This window comes from Ambystoma mexicanum, chromosome 7p (genome assembly GCF_040938575.1).
Source record: "Ambystoma mexicanum isolate Mex_15411 chromosome 7p, UKY_AmexF1_1, whole genome shotgun sequence".
Lineage (NCBI taxonomy): Eukaryota > Metazoa > Chordata > Amphibia > Caudata > Ambystomatidae > Ambystoma > Ambystoma mexicanum.
In genome coordinates, this window is record NC_090939.1 from 862790029 (window position 1) to 862817571 (window position 27543).

A 27543-nucleotide genomic window follows, 5' to 3' on the forward strand; every position below is an offset into this window, starting at 1 on the left:
TCCCACCCAGGGTTATTCGCTCTTCTCTTTTTATGCTTTGCACAGTTCCAGTTCAACATTTTAGATTTAGTATTTCATCTTTATTACCAGGAAGTGTTTCTTTCTCTGTATAACGTTGTCCCAGTGGACTCCCACTTCTCCCGTTCTCCCATTTACCTCTCTGTATGCAGGGGAACGTTGCAGGGCATGGCATTCGCTCAAGTATTCCTCTTCGATGTTTGCCTTCTCATTCCTCAGTTTCACCGGTCTCCCATTCACAGCTTCCCTTCGGACGGCTGCCATATAAGGGTGCTGGCGTTGGTCTCGGCATGGTTCGTTGGGCGTCCTGCCCACCACGATATGATGTGGTCCCGCCACCACCTGCTACAGGAGTCCGCTCTTCTGCATGAAACCGTTTTCACCATTGCTGGATGTGCCGGACCTCCAACGTATCAGACTGGCGTACTTATCCTTCTTCAAAGCCGCATACTCAGAGGTTCGTCTCAGGCCTGCCTCTCCAAGGAGTGATCTCCTCAGAGGCTTTCCCTGCGTACGATACTCTCTGCTTCTCGTTGGTACTCCACTCGTCTCAGTTAAGTACACGTCTCTTCTTAAAGAGACATCTTCTTTTCCTTTTTTTTCCAGGCTGTTTTATTTAAGCATTGCCTTCAGGCAAATTTGCAGAACTCACAGTATTCTTCGTAACAGATAGTCCCATATATGCTATTGTGGTGTTTGGTTTAGGGAGTTTCTTATAGAAACGCAAGTCCTTGTCCCCCAAAGGGGAGTCTCTCCCAGTGAGGTCCCACTTGCCCATAATCTTAGGGAGAGTCTTGCTGAGCAGGCTCACCTCCCTACCCTCAAAGGGGGTGGCACCCCCCTGGGGACACAGGACAAATTCCCTTGATTTGTTATACTACCCTGATTTTACCATTGGGGAATATACTATTAAACTACAGACGAAGGTCAAACACTTGGTATGACCCTTGACTATTCTCTAGGTCCAGTCCCCACAGTTAAATCAAGTATTACAAAATAATGACTATTTAATGCTACTTAGACAAATCAGGCCTTCTCTTTCTGAACATCACTGTCATCAATGCTAGAGCCATTGTGGTTTCAAGTTTGGGTTATGGCAACTCTCCCTATGCTGGTATATAAGAATTTCTTATTCACCAACCTCAGGTGTTACAGAACACCACAGCCAGGATTGTCTCCAATGCACCCAGGTTTGTCCATATTTCCGTTGTTCTTTGGGAAATACATTAGCTGCATTTGAGAAGCAGAATTTCATTTAATCTGCTCACATTGGCACATAAGGCTGTGTAGGGCCATGTTCCTTATTATCTTAAACATTGTTTTAAGTGGCATGCATCCGTCCTGCCCCAACACTCCTCCGCTCACAACACCATGCATATCCACCGGTTCCACAGCATTTGGTAGATCCAGTGCGGTACTTGGAATTCTGTCCCTGAAGATTTCCATAGAAACATACTTCTATTCCGAAAGAAATTAAAGACTTTTCTTTTTTAATTATATTTCCTCCCCCCTGATAATTACGCTGTGTCGCACACTTAGATAGCTCAGAGTTGTACTGCCTCTTCCCATAGAAAAAAGAAATAGAAATCAGATTGTAGAGGGTACATGTTTGTTGAGTCAAAGGCTCAGTGGTACTTTTGGTGTCCCTAGTTGGAGTTTAGTTGAGTGCACAGAGATGGGCACTGACATTCTCTGAGGAGTCAGATTGGGAAGCCAATGTGGTCATATTTTTCTTTCAGTGTGTCCATGAAGAAGTTCTTGAAGGAGAGGTAGTGTTTCTTGGCTAATTCTGCCTGTTGGAGCAAAATGTGTGTGGCTTCACTAAGGTTGTGGGGGCCGTTGCTACCTGGATACGGGGTGAATACTATGTTGAGGGTGTGGCCTTTGTTGTGGGTTGGTTATGCAAAGAGTTGCTTGAGGTCAGTGGTGTCTAGCAGATAGAGAGGTATCTCTGATTTTCTTGGTGGTTTGGTTTCCGGGCAGGTTGAAGTCCCAAGGAAGAGGTTATTTTGTGTTGCTGACGAATGCTGTTGTCATCAGGTCTGATTTCGTTAAGAAAGGCCTTGTTCTGGCGTAGTTAATAGATCAGGTTAAAGGTGGGTGGGTGAGTGGAAAGTGACAGGTCAGGGGTTTCATAGACGCAGTGTGGTGCACACCTGGACGTGCAGGTCCATGAGGCTTGGTGGAGCCCTCCACAGGTATCACCTTTGCAGCCGTCATATTGGATACCCATTTTTTCATTTTTAAGCTTTATTCTGAATAGTCCTTTAGCACAAAACACCACAATATCAATGAATAGGATACAAATGTGCATACAAATTATAACAATCTAGTGCAATAGGTTTTCCTTTTTAAAACATGAAATAAATACATGGGGGCTTAGAATGCTAAAAGAGTAATAGCACAAACAATACACTTTAGTAAGAGGAATCCAGTGTAATGATTGTACACAGATTGTCTGCTGTACGTTGGATCAATTGTTTACATGTTTGTATGTACTTGTGGTTTTATACATTATTATTCATATTTTTAAACTATTTGGTGATTGTGTGGTGTGTGGTTTATGATCAATAAATTTGTATTTTGTTAACAATGAATTTTGGGAGCAAGCCCAATGATGTTTAGGTCTCTCTGTCTTCTAGAGTGATGCCACTTAATGATTACCTTCATTTTGTATGTTTAATATAAATACAATGTACACCACGGGACATCAATCTAAAAAGAGGTTAAAAAAAACAAATAGGATAAAACACCTTACAAAATGGAAGTGCAAATCTGGAGTTGATTTTTTAACTTCAAGAGTAGAGCAAGCTTGCAGCCTCAGAAATAATCTACAATTATAATAGCGCATTGCCCATCAGCTTACTTCTTAAAAGCCAGGCACGATGGACATACCTGGCAGATGCAAATACGACTTTCCAATAGTGTGCTGGTAAGGAGCTGCATTGCTTCCTTTATAACTTTTAAAGCATCTATGGTCATAGAAAATAGGCAAAATGTCACATTTGCATCTTATGTTGAAGTTAGATTTGCGGAACGCTATGTACTAGCTCCTGGTTCCCCAGTGGTAGCTCCTGCTCACTAGTTAATCCAGATACCCAGGAGCAGCTTTTTCCTCCTGCTTATCTAATCTTAATTCCCATCGCTGATCATGTATAGCATTTACAGCATTTGGATAACTCCTCTACGGTGCGACTTTCTCAACGGAAACCAATACATAAGGCATGGTTTTCCATCTTTGACTTTCTGATCAGAAGAGGAAACTTTATCGAAAGTTGTCACAGGCGGAGCAAAGCAGCATTAGTAAAGCCAATTTCGGCATTAACAGTTTTTTGTATTTTACATTTATAGGCATGAATGCAGTAAAAACTGGACCCCAACATATACAGATATTAAATGTTACCCATCTGCACAGGCTAACTTGTAGATATGTTTGGAACTTTTAAGATTTGTATTTGTATTTATTGTGTTTATATAGCGCTTTAATCCAAAACGCTTTACATTTTAACAACAGAATACATATAACATTATAACAGTAAAAGCAATTTACAATCATGAATCAAACCAACAAAACAGTAAGTAGAGCAATTAAACTGTGAGGGAAGAGGGAAGGGTGAGGAAGGGAAGGAGGAGGGAAACAGAAGAGGTATGAGGGTGAGAATGAGGGAGGGGAAGGGGAAGGTAGAGGATCATAGGGAAGATTCGAGGGAAGGAGAGAGAATGAGAAGAGGGGAAGGTTTTATGGCGGGGAATGGAGAAGGAGAGATTTCAGGGAAGTGCGGAAGGAGGAGAAGGTAGGTATAGAGCGGATTGAGAGGTAAGTAGTTCCAGTGCGGGGGGGCTAGAAGCTGAATGGAGCGGAAACGGGAGGAGGCACACGGGGAAGGAGGGACAGTGAGAAGGAAGCTGTCAGCTGAACGGAGGGAGTGGGAAGGAGTGTAGAAAGAGAGGAGAGAGGAGAGATAAGGGGGAAGCAAGGCCATGGAGAGATTTAAAGACTAGACAGAGGAAATTAAATTTAAGTTGGGAATGAAAGGGAAGCCAGCCAAGGGAGGAAAGTGAAGAAGAAATGGAGTCTTGGGAGGTAAGGAGACAGAGGGTAAGGACGGCAGAATGGTAGATAGATTTGAGGGGGGTGAGTTGAGAAGCAGGAAGTCCAAAGAGTAAAGAGGAGCAGTAGAAGAGGCGAGAGAAGAGAAGGGAGGAGATTAAAAGTTTAGTAGGATGGAAGGTGAGAGAGGAGCAGACTTTGCGAATATTAAGGAGGTGGTAGCGACAGGCGCGAGAGGTAAGAGAAATATGGTGGGAAAGATAATTATAATGTATGTATGAGTTAACAAATGAGCTTTGTCAAACAGTTCTAGTAATCTGTGTACAACATTCCCTCCAAACTCAAGTGAAAATTGTACAGCATGGTACTGAACATGCACTGATTCAATACTTTATTTTTTGGCTGAATGGCACTCACATTAAAAGACAGTTATTATTAGATTGAGGTTTACATTAATTGATAGCCTTTTCATTTAGATTTGTTTTCGCTTATGTTGCATTCCAAATATTATATTGCTATTCCCAGGATAGACGGTTAATATATTTAATACTGGAATAGCAGTCTGGACCTTTACATTCAGACAAAACTGAAGCTGCCCCCACATTGTGGGAACAAAATGCCACCGTCCATTCCTAGGTATACGAGAGAGAATTTTTTGTACATACTATGCTGACTTTTAGGCCCTACTGTAGGGCTGGGAGATATGGACCAAAAGTCACATCTCGATATTTTGGGCTGAATGGCAATATACGATATATACCTCAATATTTTTTATGTTGGTTAAATGCTCAGTTGTAAGCCAGCAACTACATGCGAGATGTCACAAACACCTTTATTTTTACCATTGATCAACATAAAGTGCAAATACAGGGTTTCTATTCCTGTTTGAGAATACACACAGCGGTGTAAATATCAAAATGTAAAATACAAAAGTGTAGTATATGTAATTAATAATATAGATGTATATATATATCTCAATGTTAACGATATGGTCTCATCCTAAATCGATTTTGAGACACACAAGATAAAGTAATTTGTTCAGAACCACACAATTTTGGAAAAGGTGAAGCCGCGCAAAGACTCAAGTCTTCTGGGTGTGAGGTAGGTAATTTATTAACTTGAACACTGGATCACACGGTCACACAAGGACTTCAAGCAGACCGGAGGTTTGGGAAACATAGTGCTAGATTTCAGATCCTGATTAAGTCACTATAAAGATACAGATGCATAGCACAGCAGAGACTACGAAAAGTCATGAACCTTTCTATGAAGGCCTAGGGTTACATACTTTACTGGATGTACTACCCTAAATAGGAAATTAAGCGGACTTCCTGGAGGACTTCACAGGAATTCAAAGTAAGGCAGGTTTTACAAGAGGGTTGAGATGCCAAGACATGAGTTGTGGTGAAAGAGTCCTTTTCAGAAAAGAGCATCTGCTGCTTAGAAGACCAAACTTAGCAAAGAATTAGGAGCTAGCAGAAGATTATGAAAGCCATAACTGATGTGTGAGCTACTATTTGTATTGAAAGGTTCGGTGCATTGGAGATGGCGCTTGTGGATCTCAGATAGCCAGTAGACTGCACTGGCAGAATAAAATGGGAGTTCTAACACTCTACATGGCAGTGGTGAGCCACAGGTGTTCCAAGCCCATGACGAGGAAGTAAGAGGGAAAGGATGGAGGCACACTAGGCAATTACAATAGCAGCTGAAGAGCTGGATGGCCATGCCAGCACAAGCCACGCTGTACCACTTGCAGAGAATGATGAATATCTGCAGGTTTCCACAGCTTTCCTCTGTTTACGTACAAAGACCAGGCACTGCTACCCTTTATGCCATTGCAATGACAGCAATATACAAGGTCAGAAATGTCCAGTGGTCTTGATTAGGGTCAGATATATCACTCCATAAAAATAAAAGCTACACCTCCCACCCTCTCTGGACTTTTCTATTGTTGTTGGGGTTAATCAAACAAACAAACACACAAATACACATCGCTTGAAATCTTCTATCCTCACACAACCATCAAAAGAAGCACCAATGAGTGCCCCAGTCTGTCTCAGCAGAGAAGCCAAACTGAGTGGGTAGGGAGTGAATGACACCAATTACAGAAACAAAAAAGTTCAAAATACAATGCAGACAGGGGCTATTCAAAAATGGCCTTGAAATTGTTGTATCATTCCTTAGTGAAACCAGATCTATGGTGCTCATGTGGGAGGGCATCCCTTTGTAAACATGCGATGCACGTCCATGTCGCTAGGTTCGGCAATATCTGTTATACAGCCAGTCCAAGGGGAAGACGAGGCTGGGTGTAATCATGATCATTGTTCTTCTATGGCTAATTTTCAAAACCAGTGCAATAGTGCAGGATGCTAGCTAATCTGCATAATTTGGTAACATCCTTCGAGACAGATTTAGACCTGGGGAGATCTCCATCCTTATAAATATTTAGAATTGCTAGACCAAGAAGACCTACAACTATATGAATCCTAGACAATGCTTTAACATTTGATTACAATTTCTATTATATCAATTGTGTGACCAAATACTAAGAAGGGGATCTTAGAAATGAATGGTGCTACATTTTCAGAAATAAATCTCAACACATAGCACGTTGTTATAACAGAAGAAACTAAAACGGGGTAAACATGCTTTTGAACTTGACACCTCTGGCCCTGCCCAGGCACTGGGGACGCTAAAGGTGGCATTAATCAACATATGAATACCCTAGAAAGGAATGCGCTTTTTATGGTTTACTTGCAGAAAGCCACAAAATAAATTACCTAACCTGGACTTGGGTGAACTTAACACAAGGCCAGTCTATCTTATAAAGGTCATACTCCGTTCAGTAAAGTTATCAATGCAATGTTACATTTACTATCACTTTTGTCATTTGTTCATTTTTTGATGGAACGGTTATCAAACTGCTTAAATATTTAGTCGATGCACTAAATGTTTAGTGGCTTTTACAGCTCACAAACAGTAGATGTTTTGGTTCGGTTGTCAGTCCAACAGGCTGGTTACTAAAGCTTACAGGAAGGCAGATCGGTAGCCTGCTAGCATTCACGGCCAGACAAAAAAAAAAGAAAAAGATACGAAAATTATCCCAAACAATTTCAAGTGTGGGAACAGCAGCATATCATACCTTTCTTGGTATTATCATTTTCTTCAGTCTCATTCACGCTAGTTTAAATGCCAGTTAGTATTTTATTTTTGGGTAAAGATATGGAAAAAATTATCTCAAGCAAAGCTATGTAGATTACAGTACCATCTTCTGAGGTCCAACACCTTTCTCTGTGTGATTTCTTCCAGGATAGAATGTTGTGGACACTCTCGGTGTTGTTGCTTGTCTTTCTTAACCAAAGCTTTCTTCTTGGACACTTGCTTCTTTATGTGGCCTGCAAAGTAGAACACTTATTTGGGGAGGAACAGAAAACAAGATATATCAAAAAAACATATCAGTGCCCCAGGTTAATGCATTGATTTAATTCAGTCAGAAAAGTGGTGAAACCATGGGGGAGACGGTGAAAGAATAAAGTCTTGGAAGGGGGCCTGGTTGAAATATGCTTGTCTGGAAGCTTCAAATAACAGTGACTAGGGATGTAAAATTCCAGGAAATTCGGATGTCATGGAAACACATTTTCTTTATTTTTTCAGAATAAAAATCGAATATTTTGGGGAAAATTTAAATATATTCGATGTACTTCTTCTCTAAAGCATCTTTTACAGATTTAAATTCACTCTGCTACTTTGACAAAATAAATAAAGCGCAACTTATTTTTCTCAACATTCTGATTGTATGTATAGTGAGAAAAGTAATTTGGTGGCTAGCTTGCATTCACACAAGCACACCCAACACACACCATTTTCCTATCAGGCTAAGTGTACATTTTTGAGGTTACCACTTTTTTTGTTGGTTACTAAATATACATATGAAACATCAATTCTCTCACTCAGCCAGCCATTCTTGCATGAATCAAAAGTCAAGGCAAATCCACAAGCAAAACCAGCTCTGTATACCATTTCCTTTTCTTGAGAAAAATGATGTACTACTTTCCTTTGGGGTACAGGACTTTAATGTTCAGAAACTGAAGTTTGATGCCATTTTATTGTAACACCCGACATACTATGCTGCACATCTAAAAGCAAATAGCACTTTTTGTTTTAAAAAGATGTAAAATCTAAAGAGCACTGTTCATGTCCAATTTAACTATGGCCAAATTGATTATTTATATTTTGGGAGGCTTTAAGGATCAAGGTTGTGTTACATTGCAGTTTACCCTAACCAATACCATGTTTCATATTAATCACCCTTATGTCATGTAGTGTCATCATTTCAACACCAAAAGACATTTTAATTTGCATTAATGAAAGCCACATGCACTGTTCTTGCTTTTTGACAGTTGTGATGAATCATGCTGAGCTATCACAGAATCCCAACCTAAAGTCTCCTCCCATATGGCCAGGGAAAGGCGAGGCAGACACTATCTATCCTAACCCTGGGGTTTGTGTCAGGGGAAGGATCGTATGGGAGGAGAAGGCTATCAAGGGAATGTGATGACTGCATCGGGAGGGACGCAGTATTTATCCTCTTCCCAGGATAAGGATTTCTTTATACCCGTATATTTGATGGCATGATGCCACACTAGGGTCTCCCCCTCCTGGGGTTATTCAAGATACTAAGTATGAGATCTCTTTTTGTAACTCTAAAAGTGGTTAGGGACAAAACAGTAATACAACTACTGCTTGATTATACATTCCAGAGATCTCTACCCTTAAAATCCTCTCTTAAAAGTAAATTACATACAGTACAAAAACAAAGTGGAATAAATGAAGATAAAGTGACTAAGAACAATGTGGACTTTAAGAGGGTTCCAGAGTTGAAAAACTCTAGTGAGCGGTCTACTGGTTTTAATGACCCACACCTGAGTCGGACTTTTAAACATTTAAAGGCCCTTCAGGTGCAGGCCAAAAGAGAGAAGCAGCAGCCAGAGGAAAATTAAGCTGGAGCCGATACATTGCCATTAGTGGGCCGCCGTGCAGAGAAAGTTGTGGAGGTCCAGGCAGATGCAGAAGACGCAAAGTGTGAAGCATTGTGGAGGCTGACTGTCCCAAAGGAGAGAGAAGCTCTCCATGTCTTGCATCTTGCGCAGTGTGAAGTTTACACAGGAGCGCATGTCGAGCAGCGAGTGCTCCACTGACAGCCAGCGTGAGCCAGGGAAAGCTACCTGGAGCTGTCAAACCTCTGCAAGGAGCTGACGTGTGATGCAGAGGCAACACGTCCACAGGAGACGCCAGGACATACTGGTGAGATGGCCTATTAGAGGTAACCGCTGGGCGCTCCGAAGTGGGCCGTGGTGCACAAATGGATATTTTGAATACAATCTTCCATAAGGAAGAAATCAAATGCCCTTTGAATACCAAATCTTCAATTTGAAGCAAAGTAAATATAATCTCCCCAGAGGGAGGTACCAAGTAGGAGAACATTACAACCTGCATTGCCCAAGCCAAAAAGGCGCAATATTCCTGCAAAGTGAGTATAATTTACAAGAAGGGGAATATCAAAAGAGAAATATTGTGAAACTACATGGTCAACAGTCAAAAACTATATGTTAGGTTATTTGCCATTTATATAGTGCTTTATATATCATTGGTATGACCTCGGGGTCCGTAGTCTGGGTCAGTAGAGAGAATAAGGCGTCGTAGGGTGCTTGGGTGCACCAGTTATGTGTGCAGGTGATGTAGTTGCCTGATGAAAGCTGCATGCTGGCATTAGGTGTGGTGGTATTGATATCAGTTGAATGTGTGCAGTCTGACGGGTGGACACAAAGACTGTGTTCTGGCTGCGTTTGGCCTGTAGGACGCTTATGTGTGCAGACAGTCCGGTTTGCCATGGGATATAGCTGCGTGTTATTAGAGTGATGAAGTGTTTATGGGGTAATGTTCGGATGTGAGCAGCTAAGCCGAATTTCATAGAGAACTTTATAGCTGTACTCTAAATGAGCGATGGTGTAAAGTAGAGAGTAAGCATAGTGATAGGGGTGAGAGTTTGGTTGAGCTATGATCTTAAAAATAGGTAAGTTAGTTACAGAACTATCTCATGCAGCCCTTTCTAGTTGTGAGTCGAGTGAGTGAAAGCAATTCTAGTTGTGTAGTGCATGTAAGTGAGTCACAGTGTTATCTCAGGGGTACTTCAAGATGTGAGTTAAAGTAGTTTTGTAGAAGTGAATCAATCTAACAAGAACAATACCTAAGCATGTTAATAAATACCAGTATCATTGCAGCGTGCACCCTCTAGATTTGAATCAATGTAACAAGGCCAGTTCTAGGAGAACGGCACACGCAGGCGACGGAGACGAGTAACTTTACAGTACTATCACAGTGGGCACTTTCTAGGTTTGGTTAAATGCAATGCCAATAGTTTCTAACACATTTCTAAGTGTGAGTCTAGCACATTTCTAGGTGTGTCTCATGCTAAGTGTGAGTCATGCTAAGGCAATACAATGCTAACAATATTCTAAGTGTGAGTCAATGCAGTGCTAACAATATTGTAAGGGTGGGTCAATGCACATAGCAACCTCTGTGTGCAACGTGGACTAGTACATTCACAGAACTATTAACGTGGGCACTTTCTAGGTTTGGTTCAATGCAATGCTATCAAGTTTCAAAGTGTGCGACACAGACTTGTAAATGCAACGCAGACTAATGTTCAGAATTCTAACTAAATGTGGTACATGCTAGCATTCACAATTCTGTCGAAGTGTGGCATTTGGTATCATTCACAATTCTGTATAGATGTGATGAAGGCTAATGTTCATAATTCTAACTAAATGTGGTACATGCTGATATTCACAGTCCCGGGGTAGGGTAATGTAGAGTGGCAGGGGTTTTCTGGAGTAGATTAATTGCTATATGTGTCAAGATTTTCAACACAGAGCATGCAAATTAAGAGATGCATAAATAAACATTGGCAAATACTCACCAAAGATGAAAGAACTAAAGATCTTTTTTCTGCACCTCCAACATTTGCGTACCAGAGATCAAATAACCTGAGAGATTTACTTGTCAACACACGAGAAGACAAACCCAGAAAAAATACCTCGACAAAGAGAACTGGTACTTACCCATGCCTAAATTGCGGGAATTGTAACAGCATAATAAAAGGAGGAACAGTTGTACATCCCTACACAGGCGAACAAATCACATTAAGATGTCATGCTACCTGCAATACAGAAAATTGCGTATATTGTATATGTTGCCCTTGTGGTATATACTATGTGGGCGAAACAGGACGGAAACTACGCATACGCATCAATGAGCACAAATCATTAATACGCAATAAATACACCAACTCAGCAGTGGCGAAACATTTCAATGAAAAGAAGCACAACATCTCACAACTCAGATTCCAAGTACTAGAGCTAATTGACAACACCTCCAGACATACAAAAAAGAAGAGACAGCAGAGAGAAGCCTACTGGATTGACCGACTAGAAGCGTTATCACCGCGAGGAATCAATGATGAATTTGACCTTAATTGCTTTCTATAATTACTTCTCAATTTGCTTAAACACTAACTTACTGCATTAACAATAGTCACTTGGATTAATCGAGTTACCGTATGCATTGTATCATATATCCACAAGTGTAGATTATATTTGTACTTCACCAAGAAAATTACGGGGCAATTCTAACACCTATTAGTGTACTGAACATTCACATATACCTATGTAATAGCAATTGAGTTACTCTACCGTTCATGATCTCTTTTTTTGAACAGTGTATATTCCTGACATCAACACAGTAACACCATTCCTGAGCGTCACTAGCCTATACCGTACATAACACATATACCAGACTGCACCACAGGCACAGTCTGCCTATCATTTAACATTGCAATTTCATTGTATACACCGTAATATTATACGCACTAAACATGCACCTCGCAACTCATTACATATATAGCTTTTGTATATATTCAATAAATAATAATGATTCGCCTCTTAGGCATTCATTAGTTAAGTAAGCCAAGCAGGTTATGTAGACAGTCATAGTTGTTAACATTAGGTACATCGTATTTGCCCACACCAACATGGCCGTTAGGCTCGTCTGTGAGCGGCCATTTTAGATATATGCGTTGCCTAGAAAACGCTTCACTTTTCCGCAGCATCTGAGCCTGACAGCAGCTCAGAAGGTTACACACGCAGGGATTACAATAACGGATAGCAACGCTTTTAAGGCAAGCACGATGAATGAACGAGTAGCATTAGAATAAATGCGGCAGTGCTCCCCATTACGACGAACCCGCTAAAGTACGCATACATTTCATTTTCACAGTGTTGCACGAACACATTTGACAACGTTGGCCAGCGCCGACAGCGACTGGAACATACAAGTAACAGCAGGCTAGTGTTCGCACACGGTATAGAAAGAGTAGATATAACAACTTTTGACAAGAGCTGACGAGTCACACAGACTATTATCACTAATTGGTGTAGTCTTGATTATGGAAATTTGCATTATCACTATTTGATTAAGTAGAATAGGCAGTATACAGACACAAATGTTGCTGTAATGTGTCAACCACATTTTACCATTCAATTATGAGTGCACAATGATTAAGTTAAACATGGATTCTGCGACTACATACAGGGACTCTAAACCAAGTCACTAATTGAGATATGCGTTTCTCGCTCTCTCTTTATGTGTCATTTGTAAATCGTTTTTGTCTCCTGTGGGTACCCTGTTTTTCCAAATGTCTTTCTAATACGCCTATTGCAAAATGAATTGCATTTTTTGATTGTTGAAGAATACTCTTAAATAATACTGTGTATATTTACCTGGCTCTGAAGAAGGAAATTAGAATTTCCGAAATTCATTAGCCATAGGGTTTTTCGTTTGCCTACAAAATAGCAAGTTACATATTGGTGCCTTTCAACCAATTGCAAGCATTTAACAGTTCACAACTTAGTGAATTAAAGAACAGAACTTAAACATCATCTGAATTGTTTTATTTATTTTTTGAAAGCAAAAGACAAAATATTTAACCATTCGTGGGAATTACCGGTGTGCGGCCCACACCGATGGCTAATCAACCTAGGTCCTTTTTTCTTCAGGTTTGGAACAAATGTCACCACGGAGTACAAGTTATAGTGTTAGGAATTTTTATCATGGCAGGTGAGCATACCAGGAAGACGATAATTAAAAGTACTGCGATTGTGGTAGAAGGTTGTGGTGGAAAAGAAGTGGCAATTCCACTATTGTGTTTAATGAACGGTTATATAACCATCCTGACTAAAGTACTTCTTTATGAATGAACCATTTTGAATAAGCTGTTGCTTGTAAAGAAGAAATACAAGTGATAGAAGTTGTTTGGTCTTTTGAGAGAAGAATTCAATACACTGACCTTTCAACTTGAGATGTGGCAAGAGCATCTTTTGTGGTTTACCAAGCAGCAGATTGCAAATGCCTTAACAAGTGTCTTAAGAGGGAGAAACCTAATTTTGTCAAGCAAAGGACCTCTTGGATGAAAAGGACTGTGTATCCTATTTGCATTGGAACTTGGCTAGAGAAAATAACTTTTCTGAAACTGAACTTTGGTGTGAAACATCATGAATTGATCCAGGGGAAGGAGATCCAACCCTGATCAGAAGGATTGTTTTCAATTTTTATGTTTGAAAGTTATTCTGTGAAGTTTGAACTACCATATAATTTCTGTATGATTTTGTTCTATGTCTAAGTGTGAGGGTCAGATATCTTTGGTTTCCTTTAGTATTAGTTTAATAGGTAGGGAAATCATTGTTGGGTTTGGAAAAGATAGGTGTTTGCCACACCTTTAGGATTGAACAACATGGCTACTGGTGAGAAAAATCCACCTATTTACCTGCCTCGCATATCTGACCCCTCACACAGCTCTATCGAAGAGCTTTGGTTCAGTTACAGCTTCTATGGACGTTTTGGCCCAATTACTGCAGGCATTAATTTGAGGGGCTCAACCCAAATATAGAAAGAATTCTGCCAGTATTTCAATATGTTTGCATGCAATATTTACCAGCCTCATCTTGACAATGGATTATACAGAGTACCAGATCAGAACACTATTGCACAATTATTTTTAAATGAAGAGAAGAGTAATTACTCAATCTTTCCTGTGTTACAAAGAAGAGTCTTCATGCTCACCCATGGGGCTATTGACTCGCAAGAGATATTAAAGTTACTCACCATAGGGACTAGAGTACTCGTAGTCCTTAGTTCCCTTTCCTCCATCCTTGTGGTGTGCCCAAACATGGGGATTGTACCAGAACCTTTGGCAGCGAAAAATGTAGCTTCCCCTTTAAATTAAGTGTAGTGCGTGGGTGTGTGGCCTCGGAGGGGGGAAAAGCCCAGCTGAGGCCCCGCCCTCAGATGCCTCACCTCAGTCCCCTTTGAACACATTGGAAGCTTAGATACCTGGCTATTCTTAGAACATTTTAGCCATTGGCATAGTAGCGCGGGAATGTGGGTTGGACGTATGACGTAAAGGGGACTAAGGACTAGGAGTACTCTATTCACTACAGTGAGTAACTTTAATTACTCCTATGTCCCGTCCCCTTTCTTCCATCCTTATGGGTGATTCCACCGAACAAGAACATAGGGTGTAGCTGTGACAAACAGGACTCGTATCTAGGATGAAGCAAAAAGGTTCTTCAGAAATGACTGCCCAACTCTGCATCGCCCTTGGAGCTGGTGTTCAGGAAATAAAGCCTACAGAATGCTCAAGGAGTGGCCCAAGTAGCCACCTTGCTGATAACATCCTAAGAAGCCGGTCTCTGAAATGAGATAGCCGTGGCCTTAGGCCTGACCGCATGGGCATGAATCCCCTCAGGAGCATATCTGCCCATGCCAGGGTGCCTCCGAAATGGCCTGAACCATCCAACGCCCCCAAAAGTCACAAACAATCCCTCGGACTTCCTGAAGGATTTCATCCAGGATGGATAGAACTGGAGGACCCTCCTGAGGTTAGAGGAATGCAGGGCCCTTTCTGCTTCCAACTGCAGGTTCGGGAAGAACACCGGCAAGCAGAGTGGGGAGACCACCTTGGGCAAGAAATGTGGGATGAGTTTGTAAGATGACCTGGTCGTTGTGAAATGTGGTGAATGGCTCGCACAAGGACTACGCCTGCAGCTCACTAATCCTGTGTGCAGAGGTGAGAGACACCAATAAAACTGTTTTCAGCATCACCAAGCAAATGTCCAGACGCCATAAGCTCGAAAGCCTGCGGTGCAAAGCCGCCAGAACCACACTGAGGTCCCAGATCGGATGCAGCCTGTGCACTGGAGGAAAAATTCTTGTCAACCCCTTAAGGTAAGCCTTAACCACCGGGATGGTTACTGAAAACACATGCTCTGGGGAATTCTTGGAAGCCCCGATGGCTGCCAAATACACGCGGCAAGTATCCACCTGTACTGCAGAACGAGCCAGGTGTGCCGTAAAAGTCAATACATCATCCAACAGACAGGAGACAGGGTCCAGCCCTGTGTTGCATGCCCAATGGCAGAACATAGTCCATTTGCTCTTATATTGGGACCGAGTCGAATGCTGAATGATGTCCCAGTTGTCATCTGAAAATTGAGCATGCTGAAGCTTCAGCTGATCCGGTGCAAGGCCGCCAGGGCCAGTTTGGCCGGGTCCGGATGCTCCACTGCCCCTCCCTGCTCCATCAGGAAGCCCCTGCTGGGGATCGGAAGGTGAACGGGACCCTGGGAGCACAACTGCAGCAGATCCGAAAACCAGGGTCTCGAAGGCCAGTGGGTGGCAACCAGGATGAGGCTGCAACCCACTGAGGCTGGAACTTGCAGATAGTCTGTTGGAGCAGAGGGATGGATGGGAAAGCACAACACCTGCAGCCATGCCAACAGATCTGGTATGCGTCTCCCGGAGACCCCCGACCTGCCCATGATGCAAACTGGGTGCACTTGGCATTCTGAGGGGATGCAAACAAATCCAGGTTGGCGAACCCCTAACGCTGGAACAGGGGCAACAAGGAGTCATTGTGCAAATCCCACTCGTAGGTGTTGAACCCCAAGAGACTCGGCTGGTCCGCTTTGACATTGTTGTCCCCTGGTAGGTGGACTGCCGAAATCCAAATTCTCTCAGTAAGGGCCCATTCCCAGATCGTAACCGCCTCCATGCATGGGGGGGGAGGGGGGAACGGGTGCCACCCTGCTCGCTCAGGTAAAACATTGTGGTAGAATTGTCCGTCCTGACCAGAACCGACTTGTCCCTGATTAGGGGCAAAAACGCATTGAGGGCCAGGCCCACTGCCTGGAGCTCGAGCAGAAGGATATGTAGAAGGGCTTCCATCCTGGACCATGCTCCATGAATCGCAAAGCCCTTCAGAGTAGCCCCCCCAGACCAAAAGAGAGGAGTCAGTCGTCAGAGAAGGCTCCGGGAGGGTGAAGGGGGCTCCCACTGAAACATTGCCATCCATCAGCCACCAGCAAAGAGCGGACAAAAGGAACTGTGGAATTGTGATCCTCTCCGACTGAGACCCAGTCGCCTGATCCCAAATGGCCGCCAGGTGGAGTTGGAGGCACCTAATCTTGAGACAGGCGTGCTGTACAGTCAGCACGCAGGAGGCCATCAGGCCCAGAATGTGCTAGAACCACTATGCTGAGGTGTTCGAGTTGTCCAGAAAGTGCTCCACCGCCTTGCACAGGGACATCAGCCTCTTGGGCATGGGGAACACCCGCTGAACGGTAGTGTTCCAACGCGCCCCTAGGAAGACCACATCCTGAGAAGGGCATAACTGATTTCTCAGGTTTAGGGAAAACCCCAGCGGATGAAGGGTATGTGCCAATCTCTGGCAGAAGTGAACCACCACTTCGGGTGACCCTGCCCTCACCAACCAGTCGTCCAGATAAGAGTACAGAGGTGATGGCCCTCCAAGCGGAGAAGGCCCGCCACTGCATTCATCAGCTTCGTGAAGACACAAGGGGCCGAGTTCAGGCCGAAGGTCAGCACTTGGTACGACAGAATAGTGAACCGCAGAAACTTCTGAAGCAGTTGATATAAGGGTACTTGCAGGTACGCATCCTTAAGGTCCAGGGAACACATCCAGTCCCCTGCGCACAGAGACTCGGCTATGTGCACAGGAGTAATCATCTTGAAGCGTTCCAGCAGTAAAAACAGGTTTAGAAATGACAGGTCCACGACTACCCTCAGGCCAGCCTGGTTGTTCTTGGGTACTGCAAACTCCTGCATCTCCAATAAAGATAGGATCTCCTGTAAAAGAGCTGAGGACCCAATCTGACGAAGAGGGGAGGATGGTAGAGGCAAAGGAAGAGGAAGGCTGAAGCTGGTGGAGACTACAGATAGGAACCACGTGTTGCAGAAAAGATGCTTCCAGGTGTCCTGGAACAGAGCCAAACACAGGGGAGCTGTGTTCCCCCGACCCGACATCACTGCTTCGTGGCATCAGGGGATAAAGGGGGAGCGGAAAAACCTGTGCATCCTCTGCTGTTTGCGGTCTTTGAACCCCTTGAAGATGGAGAACGTTTGGGGTTTGAACTCGGTCCTACCCTGAGATTGAGGGAAGGATTTCTGACCTGGCTTTGTCAGGATGGCCAAGGACTGGGCGGTTTGAGTAGATATTTTTTTTTTTCAACTTCGCATCGGTTTACGAATGAAAAAGGTACACACCCTCGAAGGGCAGAACATTGATCCGCTCCTGCACATCCGAAGAAAACTTTGTGGCATGTATTCATGCCGTCCTTCTCATCTGAAGACTCCATGAGGTCCAGCACAATGGTCCGGGAATCTGCCATACCGTCCTTGAAAGAGGCTTGTTGTCCGATTGGAGGTAAAAATTCCCTGAGCTCCTGCCACAGCTTCTGGTTCGCCGCAGCCAAGATGGCGTCCTTGTTGGCCTGCTGCAGATGCAGTCCTGAGATGGAGTAACAGTGCTTTCCCAAGAACTCAAGGACTTTGTCCTCCTTGGAAAGGCAACAGCAGTTGGCTCGCGTGGAGGAAGACGACAAAAACAATAGTTTAGAATATAGTGAGGCCGCAGCCACCATAAAGGAATGGGGCTGCGGGTGGGAGGCAAGGAGGATTGGCTCCCCACCCGTCAGCCTAAACCTGCTGTCCAACTTCTTGTTTAACTGGGCGTTGGCCCTGAGCTTCTCCCAGACCTTCCGCACCACCTGCAGCACATCCCTCTGAAGGGGAATGCCAGACCGGACCGTGGTGCACTTCCCCAAGACCTCTGCAAGCACTCCTGGCTCCTGAGGGGCCACTTCAGAAAGATGGATCCCCCAAGAACTCGCCAGGCCCTGAAGGCAGACATGAAGGCCTTCATGGATGCCGAGGGCTTGTCGCCCTGGACCTTATCGCTGTTCCCGTCATCATCGTCCTTCTCCCCCGCCGTTTTTTTTTTTACAGGCTAGCGGGAATCCAGGCCCTGGAATACAGGTGCCGGAGGGGTCCCCCAGGTCTGGAGCCACACACACGTCTAACGGCTGTTGAGTGGGAGGTGTTGGTGGTACAGGAGGGGGTGGACAGGTCGGTACGACTGGTAGGGCCTGAACCAGTGGAGGGACAGGCACCAAAACATTTGAGAGGGGGCCAAGGTGGCACCACCTGGGGGAGGACCTCCTTCACAATGTCCTTTAGGAGCCCCTCTATCTGAGGGGAACGCATGAGGAACAGGAAGCGTTTGAAGAAGCGGTCCTCACTAGCCATCGGGTCCCTAGGGGTCCTGGCCGCCGAGGCGCTGGGCCTCTGCTCCTGGTCAAAGTGCTGAGGCACCTGGTGCTGTAAGTCTGTGATGGGCAGATGCACCTGCAAGGGGACCAAAAACCTGCACCATAGGATCCGCTGCTGCTTTCAGAGGGAGGGGGGCTGGAATCATCCTGCAAAGACCACTCGATGGGCGAAAGCACTGGTGGACCCTGAGCCGGATACAAGATGGCCACCTGCCTGGCTGTCACTGCCACGTACCGCTCCATTTTGAAAGCTTGTGCCACGCCCTCGGCCGGAGGGTGCGGAAGCTCTGGGACAGCAGAGGCCTCAGACATGTGAGGATACGACTTGAGCCTTGCACTCGAAGGCAGAGCTCCCTCTTGTAAGCGCTGAGCTCTCAGCCAGACGGCCGGTAGTCGAAACTCCCTGGGTGAAGGCCTAAGAGTGGGTTCCAGTAGTTGGGGAGCTCTCTGCACCTGTGCCGGTAGTTGTGCTGGATCTAGCCGAGGAACGACTCTTGGAAGTTGCACTCGAAGATCCCTTAACCCCTGGGGTACAAGACAAGCCTGATCGTCCTTCCGAAGGCAGCCTGGTAGGGCCCCCGGCCTCCTCGGCTTTGGAGCCGGTAGCCTTAGATGCCTCAGGCCTGCCAGAACTTGAATGTGAGGAACCCTGATCCGTGGGAACTCCTGGGAAGGATGCTCCACGCTCTGGTGCCGTTCTGAACAGAGGGCCTTCCTTGTCTTGACGAGAGGTCTCGGGGACGAAGTCCTTAAAGTGGGGTGGAGTAGAAGTGTTCAAGATCTCCCTCCACCATAACAAGCGATTCTTCAATGCCCTGTGACCAAGAGCGCTACAGGCCGCGCATGAGTCCCAGCAGTGGTCAGGCCCCAAACACTAAAGACAGAGTCCATGGGGGTCCAAGGCCAGAAATGAGACTTCGCAAGAGACACATCTTGTGAATCCTCCTGCAGCCAACATGCGCCAGGGAGGTAAGGCACCAAAGGGACGTGAAATAAGAATTGAAAAACAAACGGAGAGCAGGCAGAAAGCTAACAAAAAATCTCGGCGCCAGTTGCCAGGTCTGACACCAGCTGTGTGGAAAAAGGGACTGAGGTGGGCGCCAGAGGGCGGGGCTTCGGTGGGTCGTTCCCATGCCCATGGCCACCCCTGTGCGCCATAATAAATTTAAAGGGGAAGCTCAATTTTCACTGCCAAAGGTTGCGCTACCATCCTCATGTTGGGGGATGCCCATAAAGATGGCAGAAAGGGGACGGGACATAGGAGTAGGTGCTGGATCGGACGCAATCCAATATTTCGCTCTACAGAGGGCAGAGGCGTGATCCTGCAGGACCGTTAATCCTCTCAAGGTGCTGTGCATCTGGTCCTTATCAACGGAAAATCAAATTAAGGCGGAACAGACTATGAGTTCCAAGGTGCATTGTGCTACAATGGGGGAAATCTGTAGATTCCCCTCTGGGTCCGTGTTATGAACCTGGGAAAATATCTAAGACACTGAATTTATAAACAGACTTTCAGGGTGAGGAAGCCACTATGATGTACACTGTGTTCACACAATACTTGCAAAAATGCAGGAGATCTCCTAACAGACAACAGAACCAAGATCGCAAATCTGCAGTCTCCACAAAATATTCAACAGTCAAACCAGAAGCTTCACGCACCAGGGATGCGGGCAGATGACCTGCTGTCCCAGAGCTCCCATTCCACCGAACACAAACAGCTGGTGAGAAATCAGAATTTGTGTGCCACAAACATGTAATCCAAGAAGACGTTGACCCTCGTGCCTACCTTTGAAGGGTATGGCTAATCACAGGAGTCCCTTCCTGATCCAGTCTAAACCCAGGGTTACAAGTGGGCTAACAAACAACTCATGGGAGACAAAAGGGAGGATTAAAGACTCTTCCTGAATTATAAAGAAGGTGGGAGGGAGAGGCCCAGTACAGGGTGAACCTTAGGAGAGACACACCTTCAGAGCCAGTTAGTGGTCCTTGAAACAAAAGAATTACGCTGTAGACCATAGCTGGGAGGAGAAATTGCTAGACAATAGGGATCTCGTGACAAAAAGGGAGCCAGGGGAAGAAACCACATTGTGCAAGCAGCTTGGAAAGCTGCAACTTGCCAAATTAAGGAATTTCTTTAGCTGGTGTCTGGCAGGAAGCTGGAAGCCAGATGCCCAAACCTCCCGAGAAGTAACTGGAGAGTGAGCCACTGTGCCCTCCACTGACAACCCAAGACAGTGGGTGTTCTGTGGCAAGATGGCCCACTTAAATATTATGTGTCTGACATGTACCCTCGGCAGAGGGGAGAGAAATACTGGCACTCATTATCTGCAGGCTGCAAGCTACATCCAGGCGGGACCCAACAGCACACTTAGAAGAACTGTCCCATAGAACGGAAGAATCTGCTGAAGGAGCCAAGGAAAGCTCTGACATAAAATGGAAAGGATGGATACAAGGAAGGTAGCTGAGCCAGGGTCCGGATGGGGACCCAACAAAAAGTGAGAGTGGTACAAGAAGACAGGCCCTGGGCCGGCTAAGGGGGTCAATGAAACAGGCTACAGAGATTTAGGAGGCTAAGAAAGTGAATGTCTCCTAACCGGAGATCAGTAACAATATCCCAGAATACGGAAATTCCATGCTGCCAAGAACCTATGATAACCTGAGAAAGGGCTGTAGAGCCTATTGAGAGCAAGCAGAGAGGCCTAGGAAGAGACCAGACTGAGCAAAGTCATGAGAGCCTTTCCTAAGGATCTTTGTAAAATGTGCTAGCATGTGGATGGGCTTCTAAAGAAAAGGTTTACAACGTTTTTGTTAAGACTTCTGTTGAAGGGGAGCACTTGTACAGGATTCCTTGAGGGGAGGTTATAATTTATGTTGGCAATCATATTGGATCCTTTGTTTTAGAGTACAGGGGTCTTGGCCAGAGAGAAGGACTGTATAAAGAGGGGAGTTGTGAATCCAAAGGCAGCGATTGGAGAGAGAATAGAGGCGAGAGACCACTTATACATGATAAGAGAGCCAAGATCCACAAGGGGCCTATTATACATGCTAAAATAACTTTTCCAGGGGAACCACTTTTGTTTTGTTGTAGTAGAATAGAGATGGCCATTGAAGAGCAGGTTTTGAATGGTTTGCTTTAACCAAATAATTGGAACGTTTATGTTATTAGCTTAAGGTAGCCAGTTGGCTACATACAAAGATTTGGTTAAACGTTTCTGTTCGCCTTATCCTTTGAACCTTACTTTGGAGAGTAGTGCGACCCTAGAGGCGCGAGCACCTACAACAATACATTTTGGACCTTCATGCTATATCACAAGGAGAACACCGGGAGCACTCCATCCTGACACAGTCTTATTTGAAATCCTTTATTTGTAGAATGCTCTAGAGCACATTTAGGCATTTGTCAAACCCAATCCCTCACCCTGTATATTCCGACTTGAATAAAGACAATGTTCGAACCATGGTTTGCCTCTACAGGTTTCATTGCCTAGTGTTCCCCAAAGTGGGCATCAGAGAGAACTACAGTGCCAATTTAGAATGTTTTCTCCTGCCGAGAAAGGAGGCCGTTATATTTACACGCTCCTTTACTGCTGGGAAAAACATTTCAGGGAACCTTCTACATCTTTTACTGCTAACTTTAGGTTGGAGCGAGTTTACCTAAATTAATTAACTGGGCCTATTTGTTAAACATTTTGATATGTATAAGCCCTGTTATTCTGTGATTTGTGAACCATATGCATGAGTGAGAAATCAATTATTGTGCATAAACATAGGGAGACGTTGTGTGGTAGTAGTCCATTTTGTAACCAGGCACCATTTTCTGCCAGTCGTGTTCCTTTGGAATACAAACAGCAGTAATGTCCACAAATCTGCAATGGGGCAGGTGGTAAAAAAAAGGTACTATTTGCAAATATCACTTTCTTTTTACCATTACCGCCATAGGGTAATGAGACTCTTTGAAGCAAAGGTCTTGTATTTTCTCACTTAGAGATTTTGTTACACTACTATGTATGAAAATAAATATACAAACAAACATGCATCAACCTGTTTTCTTTGACCATCTTGTTTGGTTTATTCTGAATTCAAGAAATGGTCTGGAAAGTAGTGCTGTGATTCATCAATATAATGTAAGATGCCAGAGAAAATGCACAGTGATATTATTCTTCTGTAATAGAATGCAGAGGTACATTCACTATAACCCATTATTGCATGCATGAGGAAAAAGTGCATACCGAATTGGAACGTTATCACAGAGCTGACACACCACTAAAAATAATATTGTCAGGCATGTCCCATCATTTCAAGTTGGCGTCCGTGAATCTATGGTTTTAGTTTGGATGCAAAGGCTCAATGAAAGGCACCCTTTGTATCAGAGCAGTTGATTGGGTGCCTTAATATTATATTCTTTAACCACACAAATAGTGGAATCCACAGAAAAATAAAAGGCAAGTTCTAAAATCTAAATATAATAAACTCATCAATGTAGCAAGCAGCATAAATATACACAAGAACAAAAAAAATGTAGAACTGTCTATTTATCTATTTAACTATAGGTTGGTACTTCTGAGGAAAGCATAGACTGACGTGTGACCTGTTATTCGAACCCCATGTGCTACACATCTGGTAAAGGTGACTGCCGACATGGGTTGAGCAATGATTTAGGACATACTGCTGTTGTGCTCTTTTGACCCGCATAGGTGGGGGGCAGGTATTAGAAGTGATGTTTACACCTGTTTTGTTATCAGCTATTTTATACACCAACTACCATTCAATAGTAGACAAACTATCAAAGATGTTGATGCTTCAGGGCATTTTATCTAACAAACTGATTTCCAACCATAATAGTGGTATCATTTTCTAAATTGTTGTGAATACACGTGTTGTGTGGTACACCCGTCTCAGTGTATATACATCTGACCATGGGATACCATATGTTTTTATACAGAAATGCGTGGTTATGAAGCCAAACCAGGACGCCTCTATTCAGGAACACAGACCATAGTGTCATGTGTGTTACCTCTGCACTCTAGGCGAGTTAAATTTGGCAACATCACTGGTCTGCTCATATAACCTCCATGGTTGTTTGGGCAGCCAGAGGAAAAGATATGAAAAATACCGAAAATGAATTGCATAAAAGAGACTAACAGTATGTCTCTCTTAACTTAGGTAACTAAGGCATGAGTGTATGATTATTCTCAGTAGACCCTTCAATTTGGGGTTTGGACGCTTAGTCTTCTCATAGAAGAGATTGTGATTGGTCCTGAAGAAGGCATACCAAAAGAAAGCAGTGCCAAAACGTCAACGTTACGTACCATCAAGTAAGGGTATTGGAGAATCCAGGGCCTGAGGATGTTAATGATGCCCATCGAGATGTGGTATGCAGTTCACCCATTAGTCTTGACTGCTGAGGAACTAGGACATGCCCTCAAGAGCCAGAAGCTGGGAAACGCACTGGGCCCTGATAAGTTTCCTGTGGATTTCTATGCCTCAGAACCAGAAGTTTGGGTCCCATATCTCACGAGATTATTTTATATGTCCCTTAGGCATAGTGTGGTACCTGGATCCTGGACCTGTGCTGAGATATATATATATTCAAAAAAGATTCCAGGGATTCTCCTAGCAATTACCACCCTATCTCCTTACTAGATGAGGGCGGGAAGATGTATGCCCATGCAATCTTGGAACATCTCGAATCCTGGATCGAGGAAAATAGGGTCATAAATCTTCTCCAGGCAGGCTTTTGTAGATGAAGTACCATCGACCAAAGTCTGTGCCTCCGACCAATCTGCGACACAAATGATGTCCCGAAGATGAGCATATATGCCGTCTTCATAGATCTACTGACAGCTTTTGATACTGTGCCAAGGGTTCGCTATGGCATATTCTTCTCAACCTTAATAAACCAATTCCACTGCTACAGGTTATCCAAAGTCTTTATTCAGGAAACACTGCAGTTGTCAGGTGGGGCATTGACGGTAGCACCTCTTCATCAATAAGAATCGAGATGGGAGTGCACCAGGGGTGCTTTCTGGCACCCACATTATTCTGTATCTTCATCAACAGGGCGATTGAAAAACTACTGGCGCTGTAGGCGAATGCTCCAGTCCTAGAAAAAAACAAGATTCCGGTACTCATGTTTGCTGATGACGTGGTTCTCATTTCCTCAACGCCCGGCGTCCTTAAGAACCAATTCAAAGGTTTAGTGGAATTTTGTGACAAAAATGATCTAATGTCTCGGAGACAAAATCCATGATTTTTAACAGTGGTAAATAAGAGAAAAAGTTAGTGATAAAGCTCGACCTGAGTTCAGGGCCCATTGAGCAGGTTGAGCATTAAGTTAAGACTACTTCGATCTAAGGGTCAGGGGAAATTGCTGTTGGGATGGGCATTTGGCTAAAGCAGGAGTCACTTTGGCGAGGCATAGTAGAGCCCTTGTCAGGGTTTACTAGTGAGCACAGGAATGGGGCAGTTTGGGTCTCACTTGAGGCCTCTAAGGCTCAAGCTCTTCAGGCAGCTACGTTTGACGCTGAGCTATGGGGGAACATTCGGTGCTCAAGTCTCTCAGTCCTAGAAAATAAATATGTAAAAAACATCCATCCTTGCCTTACCACATAGCACGCCTAGTTTACCAGTATTTCTGGAGACTGCCATGCAACGTATTGAGATGTTTTGTAAGGCACTGCAAGTTTATTATTGGATGCGGCTATGAACAGTTGAGCAGCTGGGCAAGTACAAAGACGCACTCATTGACCTCCTGTCTCAGGCAGGTGGAAGGTTGTTCCTGTTGTTCACCCATATAAGACATGAACTCAGTACCATGGCTGACCGAGTTATGGACAAGTCTGGATGGAATGACCAGTCAAAGTAAACTAGTTGTCAAGAAGGCTAATGAGACAAAGGCGGTGCAGGACAGTCCACGCAATTTAGGCCAACCCACCTTGCTGCAAAGATACTGGGGACTAAAGCAATCACTAGGGTACGAAGCATATTTGGACTATGTCAACCGGAGGCATAAAAGAGCTTTGTAACTGCCACTATGAATGGGCACATTACAGTTAGCAAGTCTCTGCAATAGGTGGAAAACCAATGTGTCAGGAAACTGACCATTCTGTGAGGATATATTTGAAAATGTCACCTACTTTGTTTTGATTTGCCTGCAATACTGAACGCCAAGAAGGTTTGTGAGACCACTTTTCAGGGAAAGATACACCAGAACAACAGAAGAAACAATGACTCTCTGCTGTAGTGCTAGTGATGGTCTTGCTGTCAATTCAACAGGAAAGTATTTGGTATGGATTTGGCGTGACAGGGTGACCTTACACAAATGCAACCTATCTGAACGTTTTATCGGCACTGCATGCAGTAGGGTTAAGCCTTGACCCTTGCTCTGATCGGGCCATTGCACTTCATGCGGTAGGGTTGAGCCTTGACCATTGCTCTGATTGGGCCATTGCAAACTCTCTTGTTAATGTTGCCCTACATCAAAAAAGAGACATAGAATCTGGGACTTGGTTAATGAGGTTGTGGACTCAGCTATAATGATATGATTAAGAACCTATTTGCAATTAATAGCTGATGCTTTGGCAAGATTTGGTTGTTGCCTTGTGGATTGTCTAAATTATAGTAGCTTTTTATCTATTACCCCATGATTAGATTTTTTATGCATAATTTCTCATCGATGTCACATTAGGAGTATGTTATTTGATGAGCTGTGATATTTATTTATTATTTTAGTGTAAGCTCCCATCTCTGAATGAGCGGATTTGTATTTTAATCCTGAATTGTGTTTTTGCATGATGTTGCATTTATGATATTTTCATATCGACATAAAGTTGTACTGACTGTAAAAAATATGTAAGTATATCAACAATATATTTTTTACCGAAAAATTATAAAAGCTATGACAGGATACCAGACAAGAAAAAATAGGAATGGTATAGGCTGGGTAATGGAGCCCATGGTCACTGATACTCAATTAAGAGAATATGTCTTCAGACTCGGGGCAATAATTCAAGTTGCAAGCCACTAGCCAGCCATAGAAAAGTCACTCGCCACCTCAACTCTGAACATACATACAGCACACCATTTCCTACTCACCAGGAGTCAAATATCAATGGCTATTGGCGAGTGCCAATTTTGTACCTTGGTCAAACTAGATTCCTAAAACAGCGATTCTATGGACATTTTAAAACAACTAGAATCAGTAAATTGGAAAGAATCTTACTCGCTAGTGTGACAATCCTCCAGGTGGCATCCGAGATCAACTCATTAGGGCAGAAAAACCAAAAAAGACATCACAAACTACTTTGAATAAACAGAAAACAGGAACATTTGCCTGCCTACATTGCCAACACTGCAATAACATCATAAAAGGAGATCATGTGAGACACCCCAATACAGGCAAAAAAATAACGTTGAGACAATCCGCCACATGCGATACAAAAAATGTTATTTATGCAATCCGCTGTCCCTGTGGGATGCATTATGTAGGAAAAACAAACCGGAAGGCAAAAGAAAGGTGGACAGAACACAAGTCAGGCATAAGAACAAAGAATGTCAAGTCACCGGTCTACAGACACTATCGAGACCAAAAACACAATATCTCACAAATGAGAATGGTGATCTTGGAAGTAGTCCACCCACTACCTAGAGTAGGTGATCTACCAAAACTTTTAGCTCAAAGAGAACTCTATTGGATACAAAAACTAGATGCAATGTTCCCTCTGGGGATGAATG

The 27543-nt window shown here is 43.9% G+C and overlaps 1 protein-coding gene across 1 annotated transcript in view; it reads right to left on the reverse strand.

Moving 5' to 3' along the window:
- BIVM (basic, immunoglobulin-like variable motif containing) overlaps nucleotides 1–27543 on the reverse strand; it is a 446759-nt gene that overhangs the window by 334306 nt on the left and 84910 nt on the right. The window contains exon 3 of the mRNA XM_069637055.1: nucleotides 7335–7464. Within this exon, the coding sequence (XP_069493156.1) occupies nucleotides 7335–7464 (130 nt within the window). The remainder of the gene's footprint in view (nucleotides 1–7334; nucleotides 7465–27543) is intronic.